Consider the following 18,661-nt stretch of genomic DNA (forward strand, 5'->3'; position numbering starts at 1 on the left):
TTATAAAGAGTATAAGTTCGTGGATATGAAAAGTATTGTTGGTGAATTAACCATACTGATTAGTTATTAAAATAATTGTAGTGCCCGTTCGGTTGTAGTGCCAGTTCGGTTGGAAAGATAAAATAATAACGAGATTTAATATAGGATAAGATAAGATGGGCCTTATCTTGGACTAAATTAGTATTACTAAATTTTATATTGATGTTTGGTTACTTAGATTATGTCTAGGATAATTTTAGTATTGTTTTGTTAATGAGATTGAACAATTAGTACAAATTTAAACTTATATCCTATAGTAAATTATAAATCATTTTTAATTAATTAAAACTTATTACTTTGAATTAGTGATTAGTAATTAAAGATTAAATTAATTAATAATTGCTTTGAATTAGTGATGAGTAACGACGAAAAATAAATCAATTCTTTGTTAATTATTGCAACCCCATTAATTTTATTAATCAAGAAGCAATAAAATAATTCCAATAAAGCTCATCAATTAATCCCAATAATTGAGAATCACCCAATTTCATTAATTCAGAAATTAGTAATTAACGAAATCAAATAAAAATGATATTAAAATAAAAATCGAATCGACGAGATGTCCTCGCCTATGTGCACGCAACTCTGCCCACCGCCCCACCGGTCGCCCGCCCACAGCCACCAGCGCAATTGCCCATCCCTACAGACAAACTGAAAAAAATCTAACACATACACATAATCGGCATCTTCTTCCTCTTTTTATCGGCGGACTGGAGGGTAATGGCGACCGTCGGAAGTCGCGACGGGGAGGGACAACAAGAGAGAAGTGAGATGAGAGATGGGGATGAAGGAGTTGGAATCTTCCAAGAGAGAAAATACATAGGCTGAGATACAGAAGAGAGAAGAATGATGGGGGAATTGGGGATGAATGGTGTGAGAATTTTAGAAAAGAGAGCAAAATAGACCGTGAGATTAATATAGTCGCAGGGGTAAGGGTATGATGAATAGTCAGATCTCATTAGTGAAAAATGGAACTGAGCAGACGGGCTTTGACGCGGGCTGTTAAGTAGTCACGGGCTGCATTTTTTATGTGTATTGGAAATCGAACAACAGATTAAAGACAGAATGAGATTGAATCTTGGTTCAGGCCAAGCGAACAGGCAGTGGACAATTTTATTCATTTATACAAGCGCCGTTACTCCGAGGTTAACAATTCTGATATATAATTAATCTTTTCGGCCTAATTTTCAACGATTCTGATATAAATAGCATTATCGTTGACTTTTAACAATGTGCATGGTACATTTATGGATTTAAGTGAGTCCTATTTCTATATTTTTGGTGTGAATTGCGTGTTGAATGAGATTTAAGATGTCCACCCATTTAATTTATCGTAAACATAATATTTATTTTAGCTCACATTTCGCATTAATCTTTATTAAGTCCATAAATGATATTCCCCCATTTCAAGCATTTCAAGCTACTTGCAACATATTCTATTTTGAGTTGTCACAAGCTACTTGCTACATTTTTGTCAAAAAATTTACTCCATCTATCTCTTTTCCTTTATTTTCTCTTTTTCTCTCTTATTTCTTTTTTTTACTTTATCCACTCTTCATAATCTTTAAACGTCAATTTCATTTTCAGGATTTTGGTTGGAAGGCGATTGATGAGATAGATTGATGTAGCGACGGCTTTGGGCCAAAAAAGTTTGGAACTTTGGATTCGATCATAAGAGCTCGGGTCATAGCACTGTTAACAAATTCTGTTATGGTGTACAGGCACAAGAAGTTTGATGAATTATCTCATTATTTTTACAAAACTTGGTCATAGCACTGTTAACAAATTCCCTCTCATTATCTGACCTAAGGGTTTTTATGGTGGTATGGTATTGCGTCTGGATTAGTTTAAAAAATGATGCAAATCTATCAAAGACTTCTAACTTGTGTTTCAAAAAATAAATCCATGTCATCCTAGTACAGTCATCCAAAAAGATCACAAAATATCGAAAGTCATTTCCACCAACAAAAGGCGCAGGGCCCCAAACATCATAGTGTACTAAAGAAAACATAGATTGCATACGAGTGTTTGTAGGTTTAAAATTCTGTCTGTGGCTCTTGGCCAAAATACAAGTCTCGCAAGAAAAATCAGAAGAAATAGAAAGGTTTGGGTAAAGTAATTTAAAGTAACCAGGAGAGGGGTGTCCTAGTCTTCGGTGCCAGAGCCAAGTTTCCTGTTTTGTGGATCTGTGAGCCAGCATCGCACTTCCATGTTGAGCTATCTCGTCCACGTAATAGAGCTCTTGCTTCTCAGTGCCACGCCCAAGAATCCTCCTCGTCCGAATATCCTGCAGAATACAAAAATCAGGATGCATTAGGAGTGTGCAATTCAACTCCTTTGTCACATGACTTATAGACATCAATCTTTGAGACAGTGTAGGAACATAGAGACAGTTCTTAAGCCGGAGTGTGGGTGATATTTCAATCGTGCCCGAACCCACAACAGTAATTAATTTCTCATTCGCAGTTCTAATAAATGATCTATCAGCATCTTCACTATAATCAAGAAAATCATTTTTATCTGAAGTCATGGTATCGGTTGCCCCACAATCAAATATCCAATCTTTCGATTTCTTTTCAGTGATGTCATAAACATGAAATGCAGCGGAAATCTCTCGAAAGGGTGTAAAAGTATTTTCTGACACAAAATTGGGGTAGTTTTCGGATTTATTGGCAGCTGTGGATCTTTTTCTAATTTTCTGGAAGTCTGGGGGTTCATATATATGTAGATGGGGTCTTTTTTGTATTTTGCAAATTTCAGGTGAGGAAACTTATAATTCGACAAACTTGTATTTTTACCTCCTTTGGCTGTTGCGCCGCCTCCGACTTCCGTCCATTCTGCGAAATTACCGGCGCCCCTCATGTTGCCGCCGGCCGATGGAGACTCCTGTCGCATCCCCATTCCGACTCCGGTTGATTCCCCATGATTTCCGGCCTCGATTCACCGCGGGACCCCTTCTTCGTTCACGCCGATAGTGATTTTCACCTGGGCTGGGGAGGTTTTCGCCTTCTGTCGTTCCTCCCACCAATCCGGGAGGACCATAGTTTTGAGGATTCGCCGCGGGACCCCTTACTCAGGTTTGAAGCAGTTCTCCCAAGTGTGCTTCTGCTTTCTGCAATGGGAGCACCATAGTTTCGAGGTATCGACCTTGTTTCCCGGTCGGCTGGTGGCCGCGGGGCGCGGTGGTGGCGCGCTGTTTCGGTGTGGCGGTCGTTGATTCTGTGAGACGAAACCTTGTTCGATTCCCCCGCCAAATGATGATTCGTTTCCGCCGGTGGGTGAGGATAACGCCGGTGGCATGATTCGACGTCGAGCTGCCTCCGTCTTCACCCATCCGTACGCGACATCCACTGATGGCGCCGGTTCTTCCTTCAAGATCTCCCTTCGGATTGAGTCGTATTCCTGATTTAATCCGGTCAGGAATTTGATGAGTCGTTTGGAATTTGAGTAGTTCCGGAATTGGTCTATCCCCTTATCACAGTAGCTAATCGGTTGTTTCTGACTCCGATCTATATTGATCCACAATCCGTGAATCTTTCTGTAGTATGTTTTTAGGTCCATGTTGCCTTGTTTGATGTTAATTGCTTTCTCTTCCAGGTCATAAATGAGGTATCGGTCGGCCTTACTCTCGAACGTCACCGCGAGGTTGTCCCACAGGGCCTTCGAGGTCTGGTGGCGAAGTCCGCGATGATGTCGTTTTCAATATTGTCGACGATCCATGAGAACACCACGAGGTCGTTCTCTTCCCATTCGCCGTATCCCCTGCTTCCCGATTCTAGGGGATCATTCTTGATATGTGAGTAGGCGCCCCTGCCTCCAATCTTCACCTTGATCAATCGTGCCCACAACGGGTAGTTCCTACCATTCAGTTTGAACAGTACCGTGATGCTTTTGTTGTTTCTGAGGCTTACTGCTTGTTCCACCTCCTTCGTATCTTCTGTGTCTGACATGTTTGGATGTAGGTTCTGGGTATTTTGGATCGGTTTTGGCTGAAAAGGGTCGAGAAATATGTATCATCGGCTATGATGATATTTTTCTGAGCCGCGATCATTCTGCTCTTGATACCATGTTAAACTCAATGGGGGAAATCATATTCTTATTCATTGTCCCTTGAATGCATAGATTACAATGTTATATAGGCTAGAGGATTCTACATATATGGTAAACCTAATTTACAATAATTACACTGAGATATATATGGCATAATATATTCTCATAGCAATTTCATATGATCTGCTGTCTGATTTCGTGTGATATGATTCTAACATTGCCGATGTTTGTAGAGAGAGAAGAGAGAGTGGTGTTGATGTTAGCGCTATATGCGCTGTTGCTGCTATAGTTGCCATTTCTGCCGCAAATGGATTGGCCCAAGGCTAAGTGATCTGTTTGGATCAACAACACCAAGAACCCCAAGAACAATCTTTGATAAGTCATATACTTTAGTTTGAATGCAATTTCTTATCTGATTTTTTATCATCGAGAGCTGGTTGAATTTGTCACGTAAGAAAATGTTCATGGTTGATCAAGTAGGATTATTTAATATAAATAATAGGTCTCACGTTTATTAACTCATTCAATTAACTTTATACCCCCTCCGTCCCTGAAAGTTTGTCCAATTTTTCTATTTCTGTCCGTCCCATAAAATTTGTCACATTTCACTTTTTACCATTTTTTGTAGTAGACGCCATATTCCACTAACTCATTTATACTCACATTTTATTATAAAATTAATATATAAAAGTAGGACTCACATTCAACTAACTTTTTCAACTCACTTTTCATTACATTTCTTAAAACCCGCTCCGGGTCTAAGTGGGACAATATTTGGGGGACGGAGGAAGTATTATAAACTTAATAATATAAAAATGAGTTCTACGTTCCACTATCTTTTTTCATCCGCTTTCTTTTATATTTCTTAAATGATTGTTGAACTCGATCGGGACTCTTAATACTGGACGAAAGAAGTAATATGTGTGATAACTTTTCCTTGGTTCCAGAACCAATGTTTGAAATGGTAAAATGATGGGAAACTTCCCCAACCTTGTCTCATACACTTCCAACACTAACCAAAAATTAGATAAGTAGTGAAAGCGACGGTAGACCAAGTCTACCCTCACAAATCATTCAACTCAAATTAAAACACATTTGGTATACGACATGAAATTTTACTTTTCGTTTAAGTATAGCCTATTGGACACGTTAGTTGCTAAAATTAACGACTCCGTAAATTTAAAAAGTTATAGTTCAGCTAACCAAAAAAGTACTCCGTGAATAATTCAACAAACAAATTAACTAAATACTTATATTAACTGAAATGTAAAGCTTAATTACATATAAACTAATTATATTGTAATAATAACAAATTGACTCATAGTTGACTGGTGATAGTTATAAGAAAATTATTTGAATTTGTTAAAAAAAAGAAAGAGTAAAAATTAATTTGAATTGACAATGTGTAGTGTGTGGAAGAAAAAGGCATAGTGAGGAGTATTTAACAGGGACACGAGGAAGTAATAAATTAATCAGTCGTGTCCATGAACAAGAGTTCCAACTGCATTCATCATTCTCCATGAACAAGAGTTCCAACTGCATTCATCAAAACTGCTAATATACCTGCTGCTTGTGATGGGAAGAGAGGGTGTAGAGTGATCTCCCCCAGCTGCACAATGCGTTTCGAGATATATTCGTTTTAACAAGCTGGGGGAAGGTGGATTTGGCTCTGTATACAAGGTAATATTTAACAAGACTGCTAATTTTAGGTGACTCGAAGAAATTTAAATGATTTTATGATATGATGAAATCAGGGGAAGCTGGAAAATGGTCAAGAGATTGCAGTGAGATTCAGGACAAGGTTTAGTGGAATTCAAAAATGAAGTGCTACTACTTGCAAAGCTTCAACATAGGAATTTGGTTAGACTCTTGGGTTTTTCCATACAAGGGATGGAGAAGCTTCTCATATATGAATTGGTTCAAAATGCAAGCCTAGATCACTTCATATTTGGTAACATTTTTTTCTTAGTTTTCTCAATACACTATTGTAGTTATGTAGAACTAGCATCATGTATATATATAACACTTGTGATTGGAGCTGTAGATGTCGTACACATTTGGATTGGGAGAGACGTTACAAGATCATAGGAGGTATCGCGAGGGGTATTCTCTACTTGCATGAGGATTCTCGACTCAAGATCATTCACCGTGATTTAAAAGCCAGCAATATACTCCTAGACACAGAGATGAAACCCAAAATTGCTGACTTTGGTATGGCTACATTATTCCGACAAGATGAAACTCAAGGAAATACAAGCCGAATTGTCGGAACCTAGTAAGTATCTATCACAAAAACTTTGTACAACTAATCATCATGTTTCTAAAAACTTGCTATACATATATTGCAGTGGATATATGCCGCCAGAATACATACATAATACGTGGCCAGTTCTCAATCAAATCCGACGTCTTCAGCTTTGGAGTTCTGGCTTTGGAAATCATCAGCGCATCCATAAGCCTGGCTGTGCCTTCTGAGCCTGCATTTTATTCTTCGGGCGGCTATACTCCCCGACGTTCATATTACAGTTCGAGGGAGCGTGAGTCCATCAACACTCTGCAGAGCCGAGCTTCTGTAGCTGATCAGTCAGATCATTCATCCAACAATGATGTTTCCATCACCGAGTTACATCCACGATGAAACGATACTTAGCATCGTCCTATTTATACCGGTGTAGGAATGAACTACACAAATACATGTATATATATCAAAGAAATAAAGTACTATTACTACATAATAGTAAGAGTAGTAGATGGATCAATTGTTCATTAGAAGTATAGTAGTATTAATCTTCAACAACTCTTTTTACTAGCTTACTCCATACTTCTTTCTTAAAAGCCTAAATTTTTTGTAGAGAGTAGGTCACTTTTTCTCTTGACAATTCCTTGTTGCCCAAAGTATTCATTAATTATTTAGTGTCAATTCTAGGTTCATCTTTGAGTTCATATAAGACTTTTCCTAACCGATATATTTCTCTTGAACCTCCACAAAACCTTTAGATTGCTATAATATGTCTTCCAATTCTCTATTGAGAAATGCTAATTTTATATATCAACCAAATAAACTAAACAGAAAAAAATATCAGTTAATTAACCTAATTATTTAGGGAAATGATTTTTTGATCTAATGTTTCTATGTCATTACTGATAACCCTTGATTTGATTATGTTTTAATTTTTTTGATTGTGAAATAAGTTGATAGGACAAATAATGGTCAAGTCAACGGATAACGCGGAATGTAGATTTTGGTGTTTAACTAATCAAAAAGCCGTGTTGATTTGGTCAATGCACAGCTGTAACCTGAGGCAATTTGTCGTAGTGCTGTCCCTATCAAAACCCATAAATTTCATCAAAGTCAATATTGATATTTCTATTTACATCAAAAAAGAATTAGGCCAAAAACTAACAGGTGGGAGATTAATATAATGGAAATATGGAATTTCCACACAACCACGTAGTACCCGGAGATATCACGCTTGTATAATTCTGACAATTATCTTATAAGACCATCTCTCCAAATATACACCAAATTTCATTTTTGGTATTGAAAATTTCTCCAATCATACACAAATTTAAACCCAAACTCATTATTGCATTTTTCTACGAAACAACACCAAATATAGAAATACTGCAAAAATTTGTGAAACATATGCTCAAAAATGGTTTAAGATTTGTTAATAGTTGGAATAAACACTTTAATGGGAATGAATCAAATGCAAACTCTAAATACTGTACAAACTTCAAACTATGATCTGGACCGTCAAAAAATGTCAACAGATTAGAAAATAATAGCATCAAAAAATATCAACACAGTGTCAACGGTTGACACCGTGTGACTGTTGACATTGTATTGATATCAAAATCTTGACATTTTATACTGGGTTGATATTGTGTTAAAGTTGTGTTGACACTATGTTGAAAAGTTTGAAGTTTGTACAATATATGAGTTTACATTTTATCACTATCCCACTTTAGTGTGACATATAATTAATCAGAAATGAGTTTTGTATAAATGGTTAGAGATTTTTTTAAACAAAAATTTAATAAATTAAAGTAAAGTCTCAAACCATATGTAAAATGGGTGAGCAATTGAAAATACAATCCAATATTAAGACAAAATAAAAACCCAAAAAGAACTAAAGAAGCAAAAACCAGCAAAAAAACAACGATTTACAAGATTGGACTAAGAAAAGTGATAAATGTGAATGAGTAGAGATAACCTTAATTATAACTTGCTTGCCCCTTGCAAGTATAGAAAACAGAATGTGCTACAATTTTTTATTGAGCAATTAGTATGGTTATATTATCATCTCGAAAGCTTACCTTCTTTAAAATAGAGCTGCAAATGTAGACTTTCAATTATAAAAGAATCCTATTTGACCAACCATGAATAATAGTACTAATAATTTAGTGAGGATGATAAGAAATAGGTAGCATCCAAAAATTCTAACTTATGTTCTAAAAATTGCAGAACAACTGCATTCATTCAAACTTCAAAGTAGTATGACTTATCAAAGATTGTTATTGGGGCTCTTCGTGTTGTTGATCCCTAGAGATCTCTGCGCCCAGGACTTCTCCAGGGCCACTTGCGGCAGCAACGGCAACTACACCAGCAACAGCGCATACAGCGCTAACCTCGACACCGCTCTCTCTTCTCTCTCTACAAACATCGACAACGATGGCTTCTACAACGCCTCGACCGGGCAGGGCCCCGACCGAGTCAACGCCGTCGCGCTGTGCAGAGGCGACGTTCAGCTCTACACGTGCCGCGAATGCGTGCAAAACGGCGTCTCCAGGCTCGGGGATTCGTGCCCGGTTCAAAAGCAGGCAGTCTTCTGGGATGAGTTCTGCACTCTGCGATACTCAAATGCTACCGTCTACGGGGCTGTGGCGACTAGCCCTGGATACTACTTGTGGAATGTAAATAACGTGACGAGTCCAGCGCAGTTTAAGGAGGATCTGAGGACGTTGCTGGATGATCTTCGTAGACGAGCTGCTGGCGGCTCGTCTACGAGGAAGGTGGCAGCTGGGAATGTAACTGGGCCCGATTTTCAGACGATTTTCGGGTTAGTTCAGTGCACCCCGGATTTGTCATCGGGGGATTGTACTAGTTGTTTGATTGGTGCCATTTCAGAAATACCGCAATGTTGTGATGGGAAGCAAGGCGGCAGAGTCCTCAGACCAAGTTGCAATCTTCGGTTTGAGATCGCTCCGTTTTTCAATGAAACTAGGCTTCAGGAACTAGAGTTTGTTCCTCCTTCTCCTCCTCTTATCGAGCCGCCTCCACAGTCACCGCCGTCAGGTAATCTTAACTGTCTATCTTCTGTTATAAACTCTGCTTCTTAAGGTTTCACTCTGTTTTCGGTGTACTTCAATTGACATGAATTTGGTCTCTTACATTAGTACTAATTAGGCTAGTCTTTTGGCATGAATCTTTTACTGATTAAATCTTTTACTGATTAAATTCTTTTGTTTCTTGTTTAAGTTTATTGATCAAACTAGTGTTATCACCCGTGCTATGCACGGACAAATGATTTTCAAATAATAAAGATATATTAACGGCTAAATATATTTAAATAAAAAGTTAGAGTGGAGAATATGAATATAATAAGACAGAGGATAAATTGGAAATATGCTTCCATTTCAGAAAATGTAATAAGACATTAGAAAAATATGTGTTATAGTTGAATAAATGAAGCATATGGTATATAACACTTTATTAGATGTATTTATATCCTTACATTATATATTTGGAAAACACAAAAGTAAAAAAATATTGTATAAATTATATCATGATAACATAGTATTCCCTCCGTCCACTCTAAGCGATTAACATGTTTTTGGGGCATCCCACTGAAAATCTATTAAAAAGGTAAATGACTTCACTACTATGTAATGTACCAAAATGATAAAATGACTTAACTACTATGAAATGGATGAAATAGTTATATAGTCAATAAAATATGAGTGTTAATGAGTTCGTTGAGTGTGAGATCCACTACAAAAGATAGTAAAAGTAAGAGGTGACAAATTTTTAGGGACGGACAAAATGAGAATAAGTGACAAATTTTCAGGAATATGGACAGTAGTATTTTTTATAGAATTTTAGTAATTCAAGAGATTTGGTGTCTTTAAAGAATTTTCATAAGTTAATATATGAAAATATAAACACAATTTGCAAACAATTGAGTATGTATTAATAACGAAATAATTTTACTTCTAGTTATTAATTACTTTGAATTTACATTAGATAATTTATTTACAATTAAGTTTCAATTATATATGCATCTTTCAATAAAATTTAGAAGGACCACTTTTCTATAAAACTACTCGACTACAACATCCTTCAATTTTTATTTATATTTAGATAGAAAACCTACAACTCGGCTTTCTCTCGAATTTCAAATCGGTAAATCTCTGAAAAAAAGAAAGGTAATATAGGATGCAGAATACAAAAAAAAATTAGAAAATAAACTCCAAATTTAGCTAACTGGATTTACCAAAATGCCCTCTCACATACTATAATGAATCAATACAATAGTTTTATGGGTTTTTTTGGCAGGAAAGAAAAATGGTAGCACGACTATTGTCATAATTGTGGTTGTAGTTGCTGTGTGCTTGATAGTGGCTGTATCTGCTATCATCTTTCTAAAGAAGAGAAAGAAACAGAAACAGAAACCAACAGAAATTCCTCAAAGTAAGTTGCTTGTCTTTTATTTATACACACAGGCTTTATAAATTCGTTTTAAGCAGTGGGCTCAAATGTTTTTCCTCATAATATATTGAAGCTGTCGACGATATTAGCACAGCTGAATCTCTGCAGTATAGTTTCAGCACAATCAAAGCCGCAACAAATGATTTCTCTGATCATAATAGATTGGGCCAAGGTGGATTTGGTACTGTTTACAAGGTAGATATAATTATACAATACTACTACTAGTATGGAAAAAGTATGGGTGTAAGTGTAACAAATTCAAAATCTAAACACAAATAATGTGTTTGTAGGGGAAACTTCCAAATGGTCAAGAAATTGCAGTGAAAAGATTGTCAAGGGATTCTGGGCAAGGCGATATGGAATTCAAGAACGAGGTTCTGTTACTAGCTAAGCTTCAACACAGGAATCTGGTTAGACTGTTAGGTTTCTCCTTAGAAGGAATGGAGAAGCTGTTAGTGTATGAATATGTTCAAAATGCAAGCTTGGATAACTTCATATTCGGTAACGTTTGTCCTTGATTTACTTGCACATAGCATATCAGTTATTGATGTTTAATTCTAACTTGTTTGCAATTGGACATGTAGACTCAGTCAGGCATTCAGATTTGGATTGGGATAGACGCTACAAGATCATAGGAGGTATTGCGAGGGGAATCCTCTACTTGCACGAAGATTCTCGTCTCAGGATCATTCACCGTGATTTAAAAGCAAGTAATATACTTCTAGACAGAGAGATGAGCCCCAAGATTGCCGACTTTGGTATGGCAAGATTGTTCGGGCAAGATCAAACGCAGGGAAATACTAGTCGAGTTGTGGGAACATAGTAAGTTATACATATTAAACAATTTGATTAAGTCATAAGAATGCTAATATCTGTAAACTGCAGCGGATATATGCCACCAGAGTACATAATACACGGCCAGTTCTCAATCAAGTCGGACGTCTACAGCTTTGGAGTATTAGTCCTTGAAATCATCAGCGGCCGAAAAAATAATGGCTTTAGAAGCAGGGGTGACAGCGTGGGGGACCTCCTAAGCTATGTAAGTACTAATCATACTTTGACCCCTTAACTACAGTTAGTGATTGAAAAGTGAGATTAATGAATGTTGCAGGCATGGGAAAGTTGGCAAGAAGGAAGAGGTGGAGAAGTGGTGGATCCATTTTTGAGGAGTGGTTCGGGTTCGATGAACGAGATGCTGAGATGCATCCATATTGGTTTGCTGTGTGTTCAGGAAGATGCAGCGGATCGGCCAACCATGGCCTCTGTGGTACTTATGCTGAGCAGCTTCTCCATAACCTTAAACGTACCTACAGAGCCAGCATTTTACGCTGCCAGTGGAAGTGGTTATGGTTCGGATGCGTCACTAATTCACAACTCCGACTCCACAACTTCTAACCACAAGAGTTCTTCTCGACCGTCTCAGCAGTCTCGCCGTTCCTTACAAAATGATGCCTCCATTACCGACTTACATCCGCGCTGATTCCGCTCCAAAAAAATATTATATATTCATTTCGTATATTGTGTTTTCGTATCATGTCAACATTGTCGACCCTATATAGACCTGACCAAAAATAGTTCATTTTTTTTATTTACTCCTCTTATGATGTAGCTGATCATATCATTAATCTTTGTTTATTTTGGATAGAACACATATTTCTCTGATGAAGAATTTGTTTGGTTTTTGTGTTTTCTTTTCTTAACAACAGGCTCAACACACAACTGCAACCACTATAATGATAACATATCTGGTTGTATCACCATTACCCTTCCCTGCTGCTGCAAAAATGCATAATGTTTTAATTTTTATTGTAAACTGAGTACAAATGATGAAATGAACAACTTGTTGGAACTTGGAAGTAATACAATCCAAACTTGGAATTCGAAGAAGAAGCGGAAAGAACATAGAAATAACTAAAAAGGAAATACAGAAATCGAAGCTATACATAATTCCCACAACGCGAGATACGCCCCCGGTAGTTCTCTTGTATTTAATTTAATATCGTGTAACTGTTATATACCATTTGATTTAATTGACTTGAATGATTAAAAAGGAAATAACTAAAAAGGAAATACAGAAATCGAAACTATACATAATTCCCACAACGCGAGATACGCCCCCGTAGTTCTCTTGTATTTAATTTAATATCGTGTAACTGTTATATACCATTTGATTTAATTGACTTGAATGATTTGGAGTGTGGACTTGGCCTACCGTTCGTCTCATGACTCTTTATAAAATAAGTACTCCCTCCGTTCCGTCATAGTTGAGTCATTTTTCCATTTCGGGAAGTTCCCTCATAGTTGAGTCATCTCATATATAGTACTCCATCCGTCCCATTGAAAATGACTCACTTTCCTTTTTAGGTTGTCTCAACCAAGATGACTCATTACTAAAAATGCAAACACCTTTTATCTCTACTTTATTTCATTTCTCTTACTTTACTCTCTCCATTTAACATACAAAATAAAGTTGCATAAAATCTCGTGTCGCGCAAGGAAGTGGTCATCGTCCTTGGGATGGAGGGAGTAACTTACTTTATACTATCTTACTTTATTCTCTCTACTTTATTTAATTTTTACTTTATTCTCTCTACATTTTTCTTTTCTTACTATTTTATCTTTCTTACTATTTTATCTATTTATTTAACGCATTTAACATTTTTTTTAAACTCCGTGCGAAAAGTTTCGCCTCAACTATAAGGGAACGGAAGGAGTACAAAACTGCATAGGATGCTGACATTTATTTACAGTTCTTTAATTATTTTTACTACAATTTTTTTTTACGATTCGCACTTCGCACCACAAGAGTGAACATTTCATCTGCCTGACTTTTCCTCACTGTGACAAATTCAATTGTTTGTCAAGGTCATAATAGTAGTAAAAAATTAATCAACGTGTCCATTTAAATAATACTGATATGGAGAAAAGTAGGTATCAAACTCAGGATTTAACGAGTGTAACAACAGAAACCTTGATCAAGAAGTTCAATTCAGCTACCTGTATAGTATACGACCTGCCCGCAATTGCATTAAAAAATTCTCAACTTATGTTCTAAAATTTGCAGAACAACTGTATTCAAAGTCCTATGAGTTATGAAAGATTGTTGGTGGGGTTGTTGATGCAGACAGATCTCTTAGCCTTGGGCCAAACCGTTTGCGGCAGCAACGGCAACTACAGCAGCAACAGCGCATACAGCGCCGCTAACCTTAACGCCACTCTTGTTAATTCTGGGGATTACAAGAGATAACAGTAGGGCGTAATACAACTCAAAAGAAAGAAAAGGAGAAACTGAACTAATGAAATTAAAATAGAAATCGAAACAACTAAACCAGTATGATAGCCGAGTCGAGGAGGTCTCTTCCCGCAAGACGAGATAAGCCCCGGTAGTGTTCTCGGTTTGGCGTGTCGTCCCCAAAGGTAAAACGGCTACGTCTCTTTTGATGCAGCACCGCAATCAGCAGAGCTCCGGCGAACGGGATGGAGGAGAGGGCAGAGCTTTCGACAGAAAAATAATGCAGAGAGGGAGAGAGCTTATGATGCTGAGAATGCTTGTGAATAATGTAGTGCAGATGCATGGAGTGGTTAGCCTATTTATAGGCTCAGTACACTGGTGGGGTCAACAGCCATGATGGCTGTCATCATTGCAGATTCGTAACCGTCGTCGGTTACAGGCGTGTGGCAGGAGTGTGCCTTTCGCGTGTGGAGCGTGTGGATTTCTCACGTGGCAGCCATGACTGTGCCTCGCCACTTGGACTGCTGACTCGGCAGGCGTGTGGCAGGAGTGTGCCTTTCGCGTGTGGATTTCTCACGTGGCAGCCATGACTGTGCCTAGCCACTTGGACTGCTGACTCGGCGGTGATCTAAAAAAATTAGTTTGGGCCAAGCACCAAGTCCAAGTCCAAGATCGGGATCGGGATCGGGCCCGAGGCCCGCGAGCACGGGCGGGCGGGCGGCGCGCGCGTGCGCGCGTGTGGGCTCTTTCACCCATCTTGATCCACTATAATTATTAAGTAACATAAAGGCACTTAATTTAAGCACATTAAAAGATGTGTTAATCCTCCAATGTGTGATAATTAACCCTAGTTAATTATTCCTTAACCTTCAACTCCAAGCTTTAATTAAAAGCTAATTATGCCCAACTTTAATTCACTATTTCTCACTCACCGGAAATCGGATTTGAGAAAGTGAATATACTACATTTATCTACGTAAAATGTAGATCGACGCTATGTCATTTAATTTCACAAAATTAAATGTCTCGTCACATTTATTATTTGGTCAAATTCCATTGACCGGGCATATTTAATCTATGATTTTTACAACTCTCTCAGCAGACATCAGCGCTAACCTTAACTCCGATCTCGTGGGTTCGTGCCCGGTTCAGAAGGAGGGAATGCGCTTCGTTGAATTCTGCATGGTACAATACTCGAATGAAACAATCTACGGGGCTCGGGCGACTACCAGATACAGCTTCTATAATGTACTCAACGTGACGAGTCCAGTGCAGTTTAGGGAGGATCTGAGAAAGCTAATTGATGATCTTCGCGGACGAGTCACTGGAAGCTCGTCTACAAGGAAGGTGGCAGCTGGGAATGTAACTGGACCCGATTTTCAAATGATTTTCGGGTTTGTTCAGTGCACCCCGGATTTGTCATCGGAGGAGTGTAATAGTTGTTTGATTGGTGTCACTTCAGAAATACCGCAATGCTGTGAAGGGAGAAGAGGGGGTAGAGTCGTTACGCCCAGTTGCGAACTTCGTTTTTGAGACCACTCCTTTTTTCAATGAGACTAGGCTTCAGGAACTAGAGTTTGTTCCTGCGCCTTCATGTAATCTTAACTGTCTATCACTCTATCTTATGTTACAGACTCTAGTGTTTCTCTCTTAATAGATTAGTCTTTTGAGATAAGCTGTCATCTTTGATCTGTAATATTATTAGTGCTGACTAGGCTTGTAGATCAAATGAGCTCTTCCCCTGTTTTGTCTGAATTCTGGGTTTTTTTTTTGGCAGGAAAGAAAAATGGTAGCACAGCTCAAACTATTGTCATAATTGTGGTTGTAGTTGTTGTGTGGTTGATAGTACTTCTTGTATCAGCTATCATATTTTTAAGAAAGAGAGAGAAACAGAAACTAACGGAAAGCCTTCAAAGTAAGTTATTCATCTTTGTTGCACACTACATGCTTTAATTCAAAGTATTGGACTCAAATGTTTGTTCATAATTTCTTGAAGATGTCGACGAGATTAGCGCAGTCGAGTCTCTGCAGTATCCTTTCAGCACAATCAAAGCGGCAACAAATGATTTCTCTGATCATAAGAAGTTGGGCCAAGGTGGATTTGGGGCTGTTTACAAGGTATATATTCTCCATATAAATAGATCAGAGCAAGAGTGATTGTGTAACAAATTCAAAAACTAAAGACATATTTCAGTGTGCATCATTCCAGGGGAAACTTCCTAATGGTCAAGAAATTGCAGTGAAAAGATTGTCGAGGGATTCCGGGCAGGGTGATATCGAATTTAAGAATGAGGTTCTCTTATTGGCTAAGCTTCAACACAGAAATCTAGTTAGGTTATTAGGTTTTGCCTTGGATGGAATGGAGAAACTGCTAGTATATGAATTTGTTCAAAATGCAAGCTTGGATAACTTCATATTTGGTAACATTCAATCTTATTTACTTACATAATCATATGTGAACATAAGCTCACTCATTTTTCATGTGGAAATGCACACTCGGTAAGGCATTCATATTTGGATTGGGATGTACGTTACAAGATTATAGTAGGTATTGCGAGGGGAATTCTCTACTTGCACGAAGATTCTCGTCTCAAAATCATTCACCGTGATTTAAAAGACGGTAATATACTTCTAGACAGTGAGATGAGACCCGAGATTGCAGACTTTGGTATGGCGAGATTGTTCGGACAAGATGAAACGCAGGGAAATACAAGCCGAGTTGTGGGAACATAGTAAGTTACACAATTTAATCAGTTTTATTGAGTTACAAGAATACTAAAAACTATAAACTGCAGCGGTTATATGCCGCCAGAATACATAATACAAGGCCAGTTCTCAATCTAGTCGGACGTCTACAGCTTTGGAGTATTAGTCCTTGAAATCATCAGCGGCCGAAAAATCAATGGCTTTCGAAGCAGGGGTAGGAGACCTCCTGAGCTTCGTAAGTACTACTAAGCATAACATTTTATTAACCGATTAACTATAGTTAGTAACTGAAAAGTGAGATTTATGAATGTTGCAGGCTTGGGAAAGTTGGCAAGAAGGAAGAGGCGGAGAAGTGGTGGATCCATTTTTGAGGAGTGGTTCGGGTTCGACTAATGAGATGTTGAGATGCATCCATATTGGTTTGCTGTGTGTTCAGGAAGATGCGGCGGATCGGCCAACCATGGCTTCTGTGGTGCTTATGCTAAGCAGTTCCTCCATAACCTTAAACTTGCCTTCGCAGCCAGCATTTTACACTGCATCACTGGTTCACAACTCCACAAATTCTCACCACAGTACTTCTTCTCGGCCATATCAGCAGTCTCTCCGTTCCTCGAGAAATGATGCCTCCATTACCGACTTACATCCGTGCTGATTCTGCTCCAAAAATGTTTATATTAACTTCATATGTATTCGAATTGTGTTTTCGTATCATGTCAACATTGTCAACACTACATAGACTGGACCAAAAATAGTTCAGTTTTCTTATTTACACGTTTTTTTATATACCTAATCATATCATTATTATTCTTTGTTTATTTTGGATAGAACACATCTTTCTCATCCTTAAATACAAAACGATAAATCAGACAAAAACACTGACATCTGAATAGATCAACGTAAAAACGTGTGTTTGGAGATCATCGTGGATATAAATCGGTGATGGAAACATCGTTGAGTTTCATCTTGCCCGAATAATCTTGCCGTACCAATTTTGGGATTCATCTCTGTGTCTAGGAGTATATTGCTGGCTTTTAAATCAGGGTGAATGATTTTGAGTCGAGAATCTTCATGTAAGTATAGAATACCCCTCGCGATACCCCTTAAGATCTTGTATCGTGTATCCCAATCCAAATGTGCGCGAAATCTTTGGTCTATCACTCCAATCACAAGTGTTATATAAGATGATATATGATTGTATTGAGACATGGTGTACATGTTAAGAAAAATATGTTACCAAATATGAAGTGATCTAGGCTTGCATTTTGAACAAATTCATAAATGAGAAGCTTCTCCTTCCCTTTAATATGTAGTGATCTAACCAAATTCCTGTGTTGAAGCTTTGTTAATAGTAGCACTTCATTCTTGAATTCCGCTATACCTTGTCCTGAATCTCTTGACAGCCTCTTCACTGATTTTCTCATATCACAAAAACATTTAAAGTTCTCTCATGTCAGCAATTTCGTGTAAACGTTTGATAACATTATAATGATAACATTTCGGATTGTATCACCATCACCCTTCCCTGCAGCTGCAAAAATGCAAGATGATTTCATTTTTATTGTACATTGACTACAAATAAACAACTTGCCGATGTAATACAACCCAAAAATTGGAAATCGAACAAGAAGCGGATAGAACACAGAAATTACTAAAAATGAAACACAAAAACCGAAGCTATAAACAGTAAAAAGGCAGTTGAATCGAGGAATCCTCTTTTTGCAAGACGGAGATACGACCCGGTAGTACTCTCGAATTTCACATGTCGTCTCGAAAGATGAAACGACATCATCTTGCATGTAGCAACACTGCTGACAAACGTGGTCCAAAAGATTACACAGGGCTTGGATAAGCCCAACTACCAGGCTCAAAAAAACAGTCCAAAGACCAATTACCAAGGCATGCGTACGGACTTTACAGCCCATT

At 37.9% G+C, this 18,661-nt stretch overlaps 1 protein-coding gene, 1 long non-coding RNA gene and 1 pseudogene across 2 annotated transcripts; all 3 read left to right on the forward strand.

The window, feature by feature from the left end:
• The first annotated feature begins 5,545 nt into the window (after positions 1–5,545).
• On the forward strand, positions 5,546–6,898 carry LOC121774800. Its single transcript, XR_006045025.1, has 4 exons — positions 5,546–5,769; positions 5,844–6,040; positions 6,134–6,364; positions 6,438–6,898. It is a non-coding gene; the product is annotated as an uncharacterized LOC121774800 (long non-coding RNA).
• Positions 6,899–8,451: 1,553 nt separating this feature from the next.
• LOC121774798 (putative receptor-like protein kinase At4g00960) lies at positions 8,452–12,501 on the forward strand. The gene is made up of 7 exons (XM_042171655.1): positions 8,452–9,388; positions 10,649–10,783; positions 10,875–10,996; positions 11,092–11,302; positions 11,386–11,623; positions 11,687–11,840; positions 11,913–12,501. The coding sequence occupies exons 1-7, from the start codon at positions 8,590–8,592 to the stop codon at positions 12,279–12,281; spliced, it is 2,028 nt and encodes a 675-aa protein (XP_042027589.1). The 5' UTR covers positions 8,452–8,589; the 3' UTR covers positions 12,282–12,501.
• Positions 12,502–15,109: 2,608 nt separating this feature from the next.
• LOC121775464 lies at positions 15,110–17,390 on the forward strand (annotated as a pseudogene).
• Positions 17,391–18,661: the final 1,271 nt, after the last annotated feature.

The sequence above is a fragment of the Salvia splendens genome, chromosome 17 (genome assembly GCF_004379255.2).
Source record: "Salvia splendens isolate huo1 chromosome 17, SspV2, whole genome shotgun sequence".
NCBI classification, from domain to species: Eukaryota; Viridiplantae; Streptophyta; class Magnoliopsida; order Lamiales; family Lamiaceae; genus Salvia; species Salvia splendens.